The sequence below is a fragment of the Falco peregrinus genome, chromosome 4, assembly GCF_023634155.1.
Source record: "Falco peregrinus isolate bFalPer1 chromosome 4, bFalPer1.pri, whole genome shotgun sequence".
NCBI classification, from domain to species: Eukaryota; Metazoa; Chordata; class Aves; order Falconiformes; family Falconidae; genus Falco; species Falco peregrinus.
Genome location: NC_073724.1, coordinates 102,389,338 through 102,406,096, shown reverse-complemented (window position 1 = coordinate 102,406,096; position 16,759 = coordinate 102,389,338). Strand labels below are relative to the sequence as shown.

The following is a 16,759-nucleotide window of genomic DNA, read 5'->3' as shown; positions in this document are numbered from 1 at the left end:
ACCACAGGACTTCGCTCTGTAGTTTTATTGTACACGTAGCTTGAAGAATTTGACTCAATACCTGTACAGTCCTTGAAGAATCAAGAAGTCACGTCCATGAGAAAAATACTACTTCCTTTTAGACCTCACACTTTGTCTACCTCCAGAGTTTTACTGTTGTACCTGACTGCCCATATCAACACTACTCCGGGAACTGAGACAGTATTTGCTTCAAGATAAGGCACCCAATCTATAGTACATACCTGATCACATAAACTGCCTGGAATGCTCTTGGTTACAACTCCTACTCTAAAATCCTTTACAGAAGGACCTTGCAAGTGATGCTATCACTTAACACATTTTTTTCACCTCAGTGCCTTACCTTTATCTACAGCTACTAATGGGCAGCCACAGTATTCAGCACAGGTTGTTGCAAGATGAAAGACCACTTAATCACAAACTTACTGCCCACACCACCAAGGAGAATGCAGGGAAGAGGACACAAATATTATTCTTCACAATTTCAGCTAACTATCATTGCCTAAAGACTAGGACCATTAACTAGTCATCTACCATCTAGTGCTGTCTAATAAATGAGAGGGTAGTTGGCATGTCAAAAAAAACCCAAACAAAAACCACAGAACAAACAAAACATCACCGGTGGCATATATCTAGCCTGAGACACAACAGATCAAGTAGGCAGCAAAGCATGCCTGACACTGGGACCAGCTCACTGTCCACACATGAAACAGCCAAATAGTAAGCTGCTAATACCAAGTTGCAATCTGTCAGCTGAATGAGTTAGTAACCACTTTCCCTCTTCCTGCTTTTCCCAGACTAAAGGTAAGCATACAACACACTACCATGGAAGAGTTATTACATATTAAGTCTCCTTGAAACAGCAGTACAAGCTGGAGCACAAAAGTTATGTATATTTCTGTCCAGACAAGAGAGATTCGGAGCTGTCAAATGCACTTCATCCATAGCAATGGTAGTATATTGAAGAGGGATAGTTGCACATCCGCCTTTGACACAGTTTTGAAGAGGCACAAAGCAAAGGACTACAGAGGAGCCAGGACATGGCGTAAGAGGACAGTGATGAAAAAAAAGCCAATCGAAGTTCTGAGATCTCCTAAAGTTATCCAACACAAACTGTTTTCCAGCCAGGGCACTCTCAGGACATCTATAGTGGCATTACATAAACTGAATGCTGCAACAAGAGGAAAGACTTAGTAACAGAAATAGGCAGTTACGGTCACAATGTTCTTCCCCCATGGTAAATGCAGAGTCGCCAACATTGCAGAGTCTGAGCAGGGTCTGCAACTCACCACAAGTCACTTCTTACCCTAAAGGATCAATTCCAATGCTGTCTCCAAATCTAGTGAGCTAAATAAGTTTAATTGTTAGGTTTGTCAAAATCCTTTTGGCATCAGAACTGGTAAGTTTATGACAGGAAACCTTCCTGCTAGGAAGAATTTTCTGTGGTTCCTAATGCAGTGGGTTTTTGCGTGTGTGTTTTAAGTTTAGGTTCAAGACGAAAAGGTTACCTAAAATAGAGACCGACCATTCACATCCCTGCTTCCAGCCACGCAGACCCAGGTTTCAGGCTGGTTCTCCCACAGACACACGGGCTGAAAGGGGCCCTGAGAAGTCTCTTGCACCTGCAGCAGAAACATTGCTAATACCAGATTTGGTTAGCCTTGGTTTTGTGCAGCTAAGCCTTGCAAGCCCTCAGGGATGGAGATTTCACCAGCTTTTTGGACAACCTGTTACTTCTGCATACCAGTCAAGTGTCAGCACACGACTGTTCTCAACTACTTTGTAATTAGGAAGATCAGTCTTATTTAAATCATAGATCCTAGCTGCCCAGGGGACTGACTGCCACACAGGAATGAGGTGAAAAGACAACATTTCCCTTTGGAGTTGTTTTCAACTACAGGATGGTGAGGCACAACCTTTGGAAAGAATCTATCCTTTCCAAAGCCTATTAACACATTCTCTAGTTAGTTCTGCAAATGAAGCAATTTTCTCTAGCTAGCTGACTGCACTTTTCGGGGCACAGGGTTGGGGGGTGGGGTGGGGGAGTGGCACACAGGCAGAAATAAAATGGAAAAGTAGAATCAAGCCTATGATTTAGCACAAGCTCGATACGCCAGTGTCAGGCACTCAACAGCAAAATAAACTTTGAAAAGGATCATCTAGTTAGAAGTTGTCCCCTCAAAGGGGATACCGTCTCTGTTCTGTATTGTATCAATACTGTAATGCAGCTTGGCTTAGGTCTTCCTTGATAGTTTTATGTAAGAGGAAGCCAGCTCGGGAAAGCTCCTAACCACATGGCTGTGGAATGTGCCATAAGCTAGGAGAGTGAAGCCTGCATCCTCACGCCACAAAACCAACCCAGGAAGCTGGTATCCTTTTTATACATACAAAGCATAAGAGGGCATCACACAGCAAGAATTCATGTGCATCCAAATGTCTTTTCTAAACAATAGTCTTGTCCTGAAATGAGAAAGATGATGAACCTGAGTTATGGGGGATGTCTTCCAAAGCTCTGGCTATAAAAAAAACTCATAGACACAGATACAGTCTACTTCCTTGCCCTTATGACCTGCCGTACCTCAGACAATTCAAGTTTCACAACCCCATTCACAACAGTACAGAATGCTTGAAGTACTTCACTTGGCCAGGGGTTCGGCAGGGTGATTCTCCTTCTTTCTGTCTCCTGCACCTTGTTCATTTCTCATAGCAACTGTGCTCCTACACCACAAAAAAGTTGAGGTTGCTTAGTGCAATACTACACTTTAAGTATTATTTTAGTCATAAATATTATTGGACTTGATATCTAGTAAAGATGACAGGAAGTAGAATATTGTGATCTCAAGACCACTTGGCTCCAGCACTTTAAAGGTCTAACATCCTTGACCCATGCAGAAGAGCAACCTATAGTCAGATAAAGCTGACATACAAGTAATTCTCACTGAACAGCCTTACTTTTGAGTTTAGGTTCAGTACCATGCAACCTTAGCACTATATATTGAGTTCCCAGAAGGCAGACTTCTGTACAAGTCCATTCTGGAAGCGCAGAACTCACTGAGAATTTCATTTTAATTAATTAATTTTAAATTAAGGGGATAGGGTCCCTATTATTCAATAATGAGAGGGTCACAGTTGCTTCCCTCCCAACTAAATATTTCCATGTTTTGATAATAAGTGAGATGTAATATATCTATGTAATAAAAGTAGCAATAGTAATTTTATGTGCCCATATCCCTAGATACAACTACCACTTCACAAAGTCAACTTCAACCTGTCCCAGAAAATTTTTCTACTAAGGCTAAAAGAAGGAAGGATGAGAAGACAGAAAAGAGTTTCTAGTATAAATCTACTGTTTAGCGCAGTTGAATATAATAAAGTAGTTCTAAAAATAATCTTGTCTTTCTAAAAATAATCTTGTCTTTGTATTTTATCAAACTACATCCTGAGATCTTCCACAATTTTTTTCCTGAAGTTAGCTATAGCCTTTACACATACAACTGTTTGGGTTTTATACATTTAAAACAGTTACCTGCTTCTGTGTCCTGGAGGAGATAGTTTTGTATTCAAGTAAATACTGTATTTAACCAGCATCTACTTCTAGAAAGAAATCACAGAATGCATGCACAAATATCCAAGTTCTAGTGTCCTCTTCAGAGATTCAACTAAACTTCTTCCTTTTGCAGTAGTCTTTCATTTACATACAAAAACTGTTCTATATAAAACATACACCAGTTACATGGGGGGTGGGGAATAAAGATTGTTTAATTACAGTGGAAATGCTGTATCAGCAGCATAATTATGTTTAGAACAGTAACGCAGTAACTATTTGAAAAAGTTCACATATTGCAAGAATCATAAATGTGTTTTTGCGGGGGGGGCATGCGCTAAAACATTTATGCATCCTATGTTTTAGGATTACTTTCAGGAACTGGGTACTACTTGTTTTTCTAATTCTCATTATTTTAAAGTTTAGCAATCTTGCATTCAAATCAGAATCACATTGACTCAGAACAAAGCATACTGGATACAGAAAGTTACATTTTCCAAGGTGGGTTACTACAGCATGCATTCAGTAAGTCAAGTGTGGCATAAAGCTGTTCATTAGTTTGTTTCTTCACTGGAAGAAATGGTTGTTCCATTAGAACAGACACTGGTTAATAATGCCACTGGTACACCCAGTTCTTCAATCCAATGTGCAGTCATTTTGTGTGTCAGGGCACTGACTACCACGTGTCTGAGAACAGGCAGACAGGTAGTAAATCCATGGCACCATGTTAGGCCCTAGTAAACACACTCTCCTTTTCTTTCTCTATCTGGTCTACTGATACTGTAGCAACCCAATACATACTTCCACCTGTTTCAGTAGGTCCAAATTCCACGCTTCAATGTTTTTTACCCATAACAAAATGCTTTGGATAAATTTACAGAGTACACTTCAGATTTTCCATAAAGATACATGAGGCTCTCGTGATTATTGTAGATCCATCCCAGATTCATTGCAGTCCTCTTGCAGGACTACCCACCCCTGCTACCCACCTACTGTTTTGTGAGAGTTGAATTAATGAAGCCTGAGATGTTTTGAATTTATATAAAGGGCTGTAAGTTACAAGTCAATGTACTAAACATCAATCACATTAAAAAATACTTAAGTATTATTTCTGCCAAAGTAGTATCATCTTCTTTTAGAAGGTAAGTGTTGTTTACTACTCAAATCCCACTTATTTAGGAAAGGGAAACTACAAATAGTTCTCTGCACACTCCAGTTTCTCCTTAATATGTAAAGTACCTCCATATACTAAAAGTTCATAGATTGCAGCCTAAACTGGAACAAGTACTTTTCAATACTAAAACAAAATAACCCACAAAACCCCTAAGCCTAAAAACTTCCCTAAAAGTACTTGCTATTCAGAGGGGGAAAAAAAAAGACAAATCCCAGCAAGTCCAGATAAGTACCCAGCAGTTGGCTTTGTCAGACAGCTCCAATAGGCATTCCCCTCCTGCTCTCTCCAGCAAGTCCTTGTTACCTACTCAGGCTCCAGCTCTTACACAAATATAGTACCAGTAACTCAAAGGCTTACAACTCAACTGCAGGTTGTATGTTAAGAAATCAGCATGACAAAGTTCAAGTTTGACCATATTCTGGTAGATACAATCATTAAAATACTGGTTGAAGAAACCGCATACCTTGTATTTTCATAAAAACTATGTTGTCCTGAAACAAGGCTTTTTAACTAGGATGTTACAACAGCCAAGATACACAAGTTAATTATAAGTTAAGAACACCTGCTTTGTTCTTGTTGATGTGAAAGGCAAAACCTGCTTTGAACTCCTGTGGGACAGCACCTGCAGGCACAGGACAGTACAGACGCATCCAAATAGCACTCTGCCCTACTTGACACAACATTTTATGCTTCAGTTTTCCAAGTTGAAAACTTTGGAAAGCTAAAGTCCTCATTTTGTTATTCAAAAACAAGAAGTTGGGGTTGGTCCCATCTTCATTAATATAGACTGCAAAACTGTCCCCTCTGCAATAATCCAGAATCTCATCATGGCAATTCCGCAAAAAACAAAAGCGTCTGTCATCCAGGTGTAGCAACAGAGATCTTCAGTCTGACTAACACCTACCTGGAGGGAAAGGTTTGGGGAAGTGGGGGAAAAAAAGAAAAAAAAAAATTTCTCCCTCTTTCATTATCAAGCCTTTTTTAGCAAATCTCACTAGATACCACACACTGTTTAACTTCGGGACTGACCTACAAGGGGCTCCTGCAGTCACTCCTCCTTGCTGTATGCCTTGTTAAAGAAAGCAATCAGGGTGCAATGCACCCCAACCCTGTTCTAGGTGCAGCTTACTCCCCATAGGAGCCAACACACAGCAGCTAACACATTTCACTCCAAGGTATCATGAAGGGAGGGCTGACACATTTAGGTCAATGCTAATCATGAAGCAACCTGAACTTTAGCATTAAATGCTGATACAGCAACATAATAAGGTTGTGCACAGAACCACTCTAAAAATGCATTCTCACAGGCATAGAAAAACAGTATTTCCAGGTCCAGCAAGAGGGTGAATTGGGCCAACCAGACACTGATCCTTCTATTGTAAGAACTAGGGGCCAAACAAAGCAACTGAGGAGCCAGGTTCAAAACAAACAAAAGGGAATAGCTCTTCACGAAGCTAGTAGTAAACCTGCAGAACACAAAGTCCTTTGGCAAGGACGCAAAAGCATTTACGCAGGTTCAAAGGAAGGTTAGAGAAATACTTGGAAGAAATCTAGAGTTACTGAATACATAAGCAGCTTCTAGGCACTGAAGGTTGGGGGCAGGGAGCAGACTGGTAGGACTTGAACTTGTAGCTCTGTCATGTACCAAAAGCATGGGGCTTTAGCCATAGTGTCACAAGGCAACAGAGAAAGGGCTGGAGGATTGCTGGTCTGAACCAGTGTGATTGTTCTCATGTTCACACCCTCAAATCTGCTCTTTATAAAGATGCTTCCTAGCCTCTACTACAACTGATCAGTATTTGCATGTTTAGTGAAACTAGCAACCTATTCTTCTAGGACTCAAAAAATACTAAGAATTTAAAAATTCTAGTTATAAAATACTAATAAATGTACCAGGGTTCTTCAGCAACCCATTCTGAAAGAGTCTTTGTTGTCTTTCTATGCTAAAACTCTTATGTTCATGTATTTTAAACTCTGCCTACAGATAACCTAATCACGGTAAACAATGTTTCAAGAATTTGGATTTAAACTCAAGCTCTTAAATCATTGCTTAAGAATTAAAGTGCTCTTCAGAAAAGTCACTGAGCGATATGGGAAGCACAGTTCTTCTGATGTTAACAGGACCTGTACTTCGAAGTTAAAGCCTTCATCAAAGATTAAAATCTATGCTACCTCAAATGGTACAATATGACTGTTCATTCATGATTACAGAAATCCCACAGTTTCATTACAAACCCAGTCATTTCAAGTCAGGTGACCTACCGAATATTTTCCAGTGCACTTGTCAGCTGCTGATGTGAAACATCATAAAGTTTCACTTTGAAGCCTCCAGCAGCAAACACCATGGCCCAGCTGCGACCAATGAGTCCACTGAAAGGAAAAATACGAGCTAATTAATAAAAAAGCATTTATTTCAAGGAAGGAGGTCTGACAAGCATTGCAAGAAGAAAAGCAAAGCCTGGACTCTTCAATATTTGATTATGAGATTGTTTACATATTGATAAGAAACAAATCTCTCTAACAGAGAAATATCCTTTGCTAACTGTGTAACAGCTTCTCTGAGAGCTGGGAGAGAGATAATGAGAAAGAAAAAAAAACCAAAAAACCACAGAGGACAGAAAAATTCACAATACTACAAAAAAAGTAGCAGGAACAACTACTTTGGGGTGCTGGACTCAAGTATAAACAGTTTTGTCAGCTAGTCTTAACCTGGAGCTGGTATATGAATTTATATTAAGGGTTTGGGGGGGGGGGGGGGGGGGTGTTTCTTGGGTTTTTTTTAATTAAAAACTCATTCATTCAGTTCATAGTCTAAAGACAACCAGCAGTCCTTTGGTGCAGTTCAGGATCCTGCTTCAGGGACGATCAGAAAACCTAAGACTAAGCTACTGAAGTCATGGGTCCTCAGCAATTCAGGAAGTACCATAAGCACGTGAAAAGGAAAAAAAAAAAAAAGTCCCAGCAAATGTAGGTCTGATACTACTTTTCCACCTACCCACCTCTAGCACTACTTTTTATTTTTAGGCAAAGCATTTTACCATGCTGGAAGCATACAGGAACAGTCTTCCTACATCTTTTGGTGAAGTCACATTACTAAGAAATACATAGAGGAAACCTGCAGGAAGTGACAATTTTATCCCATCTCTCACAGCAATGCAGATTTTAATTAGATTTATAGCAGGCATCAGCCTCTTCAAATGGAAGCACTGAGGCACAGTGTCAGAAGCCTAAATAACCTAAGATTACAAAAAATAAATAAATTCCATTTAAGAGATAATAGCAGAACTCCATACCCATGACTGTTACTGTGGGAGTTTTGATAATTACATGTATTTCTTGGCATTTCCAAGATAATTGTATTTGCAGCATGAAACTTAAGCAACCTCTGGCAATCAGAAAATATAAGGCCACTGGGCATGAATAAAGGCTTAAAAGAGAAGTAAAAGTCAAAGATAAACCAATAGGGCAGATGAGAAAAGTAGGAAAACAGGAACATCTTCAGCCTTTGTTTTAAATATATATAAAAAACCCCAAAAACAAAAACAGGAAGTTTCAGGAAACAGCAGAAATCAGTGGAAACTGAGACAAAAAAACCCACTAAATGCAAAATTTCACCTTTTAAGTGGACAGTAAGTTCTCTCTCAAAACTTACCATTTAAAAGAAAAACCACACACCACTGTAGTAAGCTCAGACCTCAGCAGTTCTCAGGCAAACTACAGAACCAACACACTTTGGGAAAAGGTAAGGTATGGGTCAAAGTTTGTTACCTACTATAGCCTCCTGGCTAACAAGTATTTCTAAAATAAGAGCATTTCTAAAATAAGAGCATTTACATCACTTAAGCACATCTGAGCTACCAGTATCTTTATAAATTAGGATCATCTCTCCCAAACTGCACTTTTAAATGAAATTTCCTTAAATCAGTGTTTGAGCCCCCCCCCCCAAAAAAAAAAGAGCTTCTTTTATTTTAATACAAGTTTTTAGGATTGTAGGGTTTGTTTTTCTTTTGAACTACAGAGTGCACAAAGTAAGTCAACAGTAGGTATCAGACCCGTGCTGTTAGTCCATCCTACGCAACAGCAACATAGAATCTGATGTTAGCATATTTGACCCCAACACAGTGCTTTTTGATGCTTTAAGTGCTGTCATTTTGGGCCCAACGATGAAGTATTACTGACCAGATCTGCTCACAGAACTTTTGCAGACGCTACCATAAACAGTTTTTCTGCCTTCAGTGCACCTGTGCCACAGCAGCCTCAGAGAGCGAGAGCCTGGCTCTCCTGACCCTTCACACACCTATGGGGAATGAAAGTTCTACCAGTACCACCACTAAGCACCAGCTTCGTCACCATCACAAGATGGTGCCGAGACACATTCCAAGACCTCAAGCAGTCTTGCTAATAAAGTTTGTTGCAGCCCACACTTCCAGCACCAAGTTATAGTGGTACGTAGGGGGCTGTTACTCGCTGGCACATATTCTCCCCACAGAAGATTATTGTTCAAATAAAGAACTTCAGGAAGTTTAGGCCAAGAAAAGGATGAAACAATGCATTCCCACACAGGTCAGAAATGCCACTGTATCCTGTGATAAAAATGTATCACTGCAGGCATGCCCAAGAGAAACCTGGGACTTTCTTGACATAGCTGACAAACAGATTTTTAAAGCTGTGCTCAGATCTCTCCGGTCTTGCACTTACACAGAACACTTGCAGTGGAAAAGGGCAGCAGTCTTTCAGACCTACAGGGTGACTGACTTCGAGCAGAGTGGATGCTGGTTTGTCGCTTGCTTCATTTTTTGGGGTTTTGTTTGTTTGCTTAAAGTAGCACAGAGCTGTCAGAGGCTGAAGCAAGGACACTCCTTCTAACGACCCAAACAGGTGCATCCCCCCGGCTCCTCAGCCCCCCGCAGTTGCCAGCCCTCCTTAGCACTGCTCCCCTGCCCCTACCCCAGCCCTGCTCTCCCTTGCACGGGCTACACAGGCCAGACCCCCGGGGAGCCCCTCGCTGCTATATGCGACGCCCGTAAGGGCAAGGCTGGCTGAGGGAGCGCCTCCCCCGCCGCGCTGAGTCGGCGAACGCGGCTCCCGCAGGCCAGGCCGCGCCCGAGCCTCTTCGCACGTCCCCGGGCACCCGTTCCCAGAGCTGGCCTAACATCTCCTTCCCTGGGCGCCGCACCTACCCGCGGCAGAGGAGAGACTTTACCTGCCGATGATGGCAACCTGCGAGGATTCCATGCCTGCGGGGGCGAGAGAGGCGGGACAAGGAGCCGGCACGGTGCTGCTAGAGCCAGCGCTGCCTTAATACACCCCCGCCCCTCAACCTACGGCTCCCGCCATGTTACGGCCGCCCCCATTGGCTCCTGCTACAAGCGCTCCGATTGGCTCCGCGCCCCTCAGTGACCGCTACTTGAGCCGCCCGGCGGCCGTAGCTTCCCTGAGGCGGGAAGAGCCCGCCCCGAGGCGGCGCACGGCCGGGCGAGAGCGGCCCCGCTGCCAGCGGGCTGCCGGTCCCCGCCCCGCACGGCCACGGGGGCAGGCAGGTCTCTGCGCCCCCGCTCACCTACCGGCAGCTCTCACCTGAGGCGAGTCCCGGCGCGCCCCTTCGCTTTCCACAGGCCGGGAGAGCCCGGCCCAGACATCGCTCGCGGTATCAGCACAGCCCTCCCCACGAACTCGCAGCACTGGCAACGCCGCCTGGGCGCCCTCCCCGCGGGCAAGCAGGCCCGGCATGGCCGCCCTCAGGCTGGGCCGAGCGGTGCCAGGGGAGGGGGTCACCTGCCGGATGAGGGGCCGACAGCGGCCTTTGCCGGGAAGGAGGCCTACCTGTTGTACCCACTTCAGGGTGGGATATGGCAAAGGTTTGGGTGACGGCCACGACTTTACCCAGCCGTTAAAGTGGGCAGGCCCCTGCAGCCATGTAATACCAAAGGGCTCCAGGTACCCCCAGCTGAGCTCTGATGAACCTGAAACACACCTGTAGAATCTAGGCCTTGGGATTCACAGCTGCCTTTGGAGATGCAAAGGCTCGGGCACACTTTGGCCAAAAACAACTAGAATACATCAAACCCACTGCCCTCTTTATTTTTTGACAAGGGCACAAATGATTTCCAAAGTAAAGTTCAAATTTGAAACTTAATTTCATACTTTTTTCACATTAAGCAAGGCCTTATTATTCTTAAAAATACTTTCTTCTTGAATTCTGAGTTAAAAATATTTTTACTGTCCTTTATTTTTGTAGAAAAAGTTTTCAAAACTGTGCAAAAATGTATTACAATGTCAACACAATTCTTTAAGCTGCTCTACAACATCTACTGTTCCTGTTGGCATGCTGCCAATTTTTTCTAATTCTGTGTAGTTGCTTTTCATTTGCATATTGCTCTATAATCATGCTGGATATTCCTGAAAGGAAACAAAAGTTAACAAAGTTAGTTATTATCAAAGATTATATTACTGTACTCTTTACAAAGCTGAGAAATACTTGCAAGTTTTTCTGTCTCTCTGGCTTTCTGAAAAAAAAAAAAAAAAAAGTTGAAGATAATACATTTGCTCCCAGAATCAATGTTTCATAGTTACTGATGAAGTTCAGTGAGCTTTTGTTATCGTTTCAACCTTTGTTTGGCTATCATTTCTTCTAGTTTCCAAGAAATAAATATAATGAAAGACCATATAATCACTTTGACGTCCATCCCCCTTACCAGCACTTTGCTAATTCCAACCACATTTATCAAGGAAACAGAAATTTCAAAGTATAAATTCCGTAAGGCTTCATGAAAACTACTCAATGGATAGCAGGTGGAAAGCCAAACTAGTACCTCCCTGACTTCCTGACCTTAACACCACAAAGGTAACCTTAGACCTGCCAGTAGCTGGGAAATGTAGGTGGAGCAAAGTGGTCATAACTGGGCCAACAGGAAGACTTTAAAAAGTGGGAGAGAAGGATGCAGGACACAGTGCCAGTTCTGCTGCTCATAGCTTCTGTAGGCTGGCATAGAAAGCATTGTTTTATGATTTTAGCAAGTACCAATTTTGCTCCTTTGAAGACTAATTCAAAATGGCACGACTTAGCACACATTACAAACACAAAGACCTTTGTCTAGCCAAAGTATAACTGAAGCAACTGATGTATACTTACTTTGTGTACTCAAGCTTTTACTTAAAAAAAAATATTACAATCCTAGAACATAAAATTAATGTCTCTTGAGCTTTGGAAACAGTTTTCGGAATAACTTCACAATCTCTCCCATTTGGAAGTACTTATCAGTTATTTTAATATCTTTTACCTCCTGAGATGTGTATTTGTACCTTAAGTTGTCTTAAGTAATAAGACTATTAGAGACAAAAGCCTTTACAGATAGACAAACGGATTCAGCAGAATTAAAAGTTCAGTTAAACTCTGCAGGAGGCATACTACAGAGGTTTGAGAGCTAATGATAGTTGTGATAATTAGAGCACCTTTAAGTTCTGCTGGTGAGCAAAGCAAGAGGCCAGTGGCAATGATATCTGAACTATATTATTATAATCCACATATTAGTCACAAAGCCACATAGCTTTGGATCAGTTATTTGATTAGCGTGTGACAGTGGCAATATTCCACAATGTTTGTGTTGACCAGACACACTTATGAGTCCAAACTGAACAGATCACAAGTGGAGAGTGTAATTTGCAAGAAAAAAGGAAAAGATGCGGTGACGAAAGTTGAGGCGGACTGAAAAGAAACACTATGTCTGCGTGGCTAGGTTCAGACAAAATGGCCTTTATTGTTTATACAAACTATTTGTATATCTTAGACAGTGCAGGTGTTAGACCTTGATAGGTTTTTGTGTCCTCCTTCTTGCTTGCTATTTGCTGTTGCTGTAGGTGCCCGTATGCTGCGGTTCTAAGCTCTGATTCTTCACACCCTGTTTACATACCTGACAGTTTGTGGCTGTCTTAAAGGTACACGGCTAAGTCTTTGAAGTCAACTAACTTGTCTGCAGACCCGCTGCAGACCCCAACAAAAAGATAAAGAATTAAATTCTCAAAATTGTAAGTCAAGGGAAGAAAACATGATTTAAAAAAAAAAAAAAAAAAAAAAAGCATAGTTTCATTTTTGCGTAATAGCATAAGAGTTTTTAGGCCCAGGACTTACAGCCTCCACAAACAAGGGACAGTGATTGCCCTTCCTCTTCTGCAGTTCACGTGGGATGAGCAGAAGGTACCCTAAGCCCAGAGACATCAAAAACCTGTAACAATGTGGTAAAAGATCCTCAGCTGCATTAGGGAATGAAAAGCAGGGCTTGTATTGGCAGCAGGAGAGGCCCAAGTGGAGCAAATATTCACTCACCAACATATATAATTTTTCTTCTAAGTCCAACAGCAGTGCGAGCAGACTCAACTTGTGTTGGGAGCTGGAAAGTTGATCCCTCCCTGCTTTTAGTCTCTTTCTATTGAGCATGCTCCTCCACTGCCCCAGTGAGGAGCTGTAGTCTGCTACTGGCTGTGGAGAGGGGCTGTGGAGAGGTGGTGAGTTTACTGAAGGGGAGGAGCAGGATGGTATAAAAGAGGCATGTCATGAACAAGGGGAAATAACTAGCATTAACTGTGAGCTGTTAGGAGGTGCAATATGAAGGTGATGTTAATTCCACCTTGCAGAAAATAAAGGAATTGTATGCTTCTAAAATAACAGTGTCTTAGCCTGAGCTTTTGGCATGGGATGGAAACAGAGGCATAGTTCACATTTGTCAAGTATTAGATTGGTTTAATGCATTACTTGCTTACCAGAGCAAACAACGTACATTTCTTTTGTAATGGGCTGTGGTACATTGCTACTATGATCCTAATGGTTCAGAAAACATAATACCTTAAAGTTATACCTTTAATAACTTTATTCCTATTCTGTAGAGTTCTAACTAATGGTTTGCATACTGTAACTATAACTAGTGATTATATTAAAATTATGCTACAACTAAAACTATCGTTTTAATTATTGCTAGTAGTTTGTGCAGTTAATTTAGGTGGGATTTCACAGTGCAAATGGTCTGATGCAAATACTACCAATACTGCTAAAGTGCTAATTTTTAAAGAAGGTATCTACAGGAATCAGAAATTAAATAGTAGTAAAATAGATATTACAAAAATATGATTTAGCAAAATTAGATGGAATTATATTCTTTAACAGTAAAAATACCTGTTAACAAGATAATTTTCCTGTTGCAAATGTCTTTTAACTCCCAACTACAAGATATATTATTTGTAACATATGTATTTTTCATAGTGATGTTCTATTCTTTTTGTTTGTTTACAAATTCTGTGTAAATTAATTTACTTCTTTACTAAATACAGACTATATAGTAAATTGATGTTCAGAGCGGAACTACACCAAATATTTTCCACCTTTAGAACTGTTTTAAAATAGCTCTTTTAAAAACTTTCAATATAACTCCATAAAATATTTTTACCTAATTACATCCTCATCAAGAACCTAACCCTGAAAAAAATCTGATCCTTGTACTTATCGCATCAAGAGTAGCTCTAGAAACTTTATTTTCTAACTTGAATTATCTTAATGTAATTTATAGATGCTTATGCGCACCAACTCTGAGATCGCAAACATAAAACTGCCTTTTAAATCTCCTACAAGAGACAAAAGGCTTCTTTAACTTGCTGTTTCTATGTTGGGAAACAATAACTGGAAGAACTTTATGTTAAAAAGTGCTATAGAGATGTGGTTTTAACAGTACAGAAATATATACAGCTAATATACAAAGATTCTAACACCCATACTGCTCATACACTTAATAGTAGAGGAAAGTAACATGCAGTTACTTTCTTTTTACAACATTTCATCTGTTGATAAGTGAGCCTGGAGTATCAAGGCTGTAACATAGACCAGTCAGCAAAATACTAAACAGCTGAAGTTTGAATTTTCAAGTGTAGGAAGAGCATGATTTGAGGCTTTAATTTTTTAATTGTCTTCAAAATAAATTTAGTTACCATTAAGTTCAATTGCCATTAAATTCTTAAATTTTCAACTAAAAAAAAAGTTTAGAAAGGTTAAGTATTAGGAAGGCTTTAATTTTAAATGCATTCCATATTTTCTTTCCCTTCAGTAATTTTTAGAGGTATGCTGATAAGATCTGTTCATTCCCAGAGGAGTAGTTAAATGCAGATTCACTGTTTATGGCAGTTGAGCTAGCTGAAGGGTCTCTGCATGACAGCAGAAAATCTGTGCAGATTTTCTGGTCAGTCCAGAATTCAATGCTAAAAATTACTTTTTAAATATTATAATGGGAGAATTACTTTTTCAATTTAGACTGTTCTCTAAAAACACCAACTAGGGGTCGATCAGGCAAACAGTTAAACGGCCAGAGCAAGGGTAAGGTACACACTAACAGTGATTATAACAGGCAGACAGTGGCCAGTAACCCCTGAACCCAAGTCAGTAGGTCCTGGAACAGTTTGTCTGAATCCTTGTTTGCAATGTTACCACTGCAAAAAGACAAATTTACCATGTACTGAAAGGCAAAGAAATTAGTACTGTTAAGTATAGCTTCATGGTCTCCTTAATCTGCCATAAATTTTCACTGAATTCAGTGGATCAGGTACTTCATGTCTTGAAAGGTAACTGAAGAAAAACCTGATCATAAACCAGTTTGCTTCAGCTGCACAAGCATCTAACTTGATGCCAGTCAGAGGACTGATTTAGGGCAGCAATCAGATGGGAAAAGACTGGAACAACTTCATTTAGTGACTGTGCTGACTTAATCAAATTTAAATGATCAGGATTTCACAGCATACAACATTTTTGGGGCTGTATGCTAAATTTTCTTCTTTTTCTTTTTTTTTTTTTTTTTTTTTTTTTTTTTTCCACCTTCATGTTCCAGGTTGCCCTCTGGATTTAGCCAACACCAGTAAAGACATTTACGTCGTAAGGGTTTCTTCCTGTAGCATGATCTTGTTAGAACATGTCTTATAATCACAACCCATGAGTAGGGTCCCATGTTGCCACAAAGGATCCTGAGATTTGGGGGATTTGTGTTAAATCTTCATGCATTAAGCTCTATTTATACTTCATAGCCCCAGAAAAAAATAATTGTAGCTTGACACAGCTTTTAGAAATATAGAGTCTGTTGAGACTCTCATGTTGTTGTGAGAATGTCAGAAGTAGCCGTCAGCTGGACTGACAGGCCTAAGGAGCCAGGCCAAGAAGTATTCCCAGACTCCTGACCAGCGTGCTCCTATGGACCAGACACTGAAGCTGTCTGTCTCTGGGGTTAAAATAGCCCATTACAGTGTTAGCTAGTTATCATGCTCCCAAACAGTTCTCAGTATGGTCAGGGACCATACAATAGCTGGTTTGCATGTATACTCCCAGTTTTGGAGGGTAGGACAGTTTGGTAATATGAACATGGTCAGATTCCAGTGGTGTCTCAGCATCATCACATTTACAAGATGGATGCATTGCCTCCTTATCATGATGCCTTCGACTGCCTTAGATAATTGGGCTGAAACATTAGAATATGTTGGGCACCAGTATACCCAGGTCCCTGATATGGACAAGCTGGGTAGCAGAGCTAGGGATCCTGCCACAGAACATGACTGCTGCTCGGATACATATGTATGTGTCTGGGGACCATCAGAAAAATCTCAAAGCCATAGGCTCAATTATATATGAGGAGTCATATGCAGAAAAAGGGGGCTAAAAATGTCTATATATTTCTTATGCTGAAGTTCATAATTTGTAACTCAAGTAATTCACCTGAAAGTTTTTCCCACCTTAAGTCTGTTATTCTGTGAAATACTTGTATTCCAGAAACATCAGGTATAAAGATTGGCATGTCCAAAGGTCCCAAGTCTAAAGTTTCTGTGTGAAAGTGGTTCGTGCATGGAACATGAACAGGTTAATGCAAGAAGTGATAATGTCTTAATACTTCTTTGTGTTATCTTTGTTTCTCTTGTTGGGAGCCAGAGTAGAAAGACCTTTCACTCATATCCTCTGTGCCTTATCTCTTCAGAAAGGACTTTGAGGCTGAAAGAAGGTGAGC

General features: G+C 40.8%; 2 protein-coding genes and 1 long non-coding RNA gene across 5 annotated transcripts in view; 1 reads left to right on the top strand and 2 right to left on the bottom strand.

Annotated features, from left to right (window-relative positions):
* Positions 1 to 10,114, bottom strand: part of CRYL1 (crystallin lambda 1) — a 62,052-nt gene extending 51,938 nt beyond the window's left edge. Inside the window, exons 1-2 of one of the 3 annotated variants that reach the window (XM_027789097.2) lie at positions 9,940 to 10,114; positions 6,999 to 7,106 (exon numbers count right to left, since the gene is read on the bottom strand). In XM_027789097.2, coding sequence (XP_027644898.1) covers positions 6,999 to 7,106; positions 9,940 to 9,971 — 140 coding nt within the window. In that variant the 5' untranslated portion in view covers positions 9,972 to 10,114. The remainder of the gene's footprint in view (positions 1 to 6,998; positions 7,107 to 9,939) is intronic. The other 2 variants (XM_013300687.3, XM_027789092.2) reach the window with 2 other exon arrangements.
* Positions 10,115 to 10,933: 819 nt separating this feature from the next.
* LOC129784400 (uncharacterized) lies at positions 10,934 to 13,145 on the bottom strand. The gene is made up of 2 exons (XR_008747113.1): positions 13,060 to 13,145; positions 10,934 to 12,958 (listed from the first exon to the last, which is right to left on the bottom strand). It is a non-coding gene; the product is annotated as an uncharacterized LOC129784400 (long non-coding RNA).
* The window catches only part of IFT88 (intraflagellar transport 88), a 57,052-nt gene continuing 53,391 nt past the window's right edge, over positions 13,099 to 16,759 (top strand). Inside the window, exon 1 of the mRNA XM_055803200.1 lies at positions 13,099 to 13,238. The gene's annotated coding sequence lies outside the window, so the exon portion shown is untranslated. The remainder of the gene's footprint in view (positions 13,239 to 16,759) is intronic.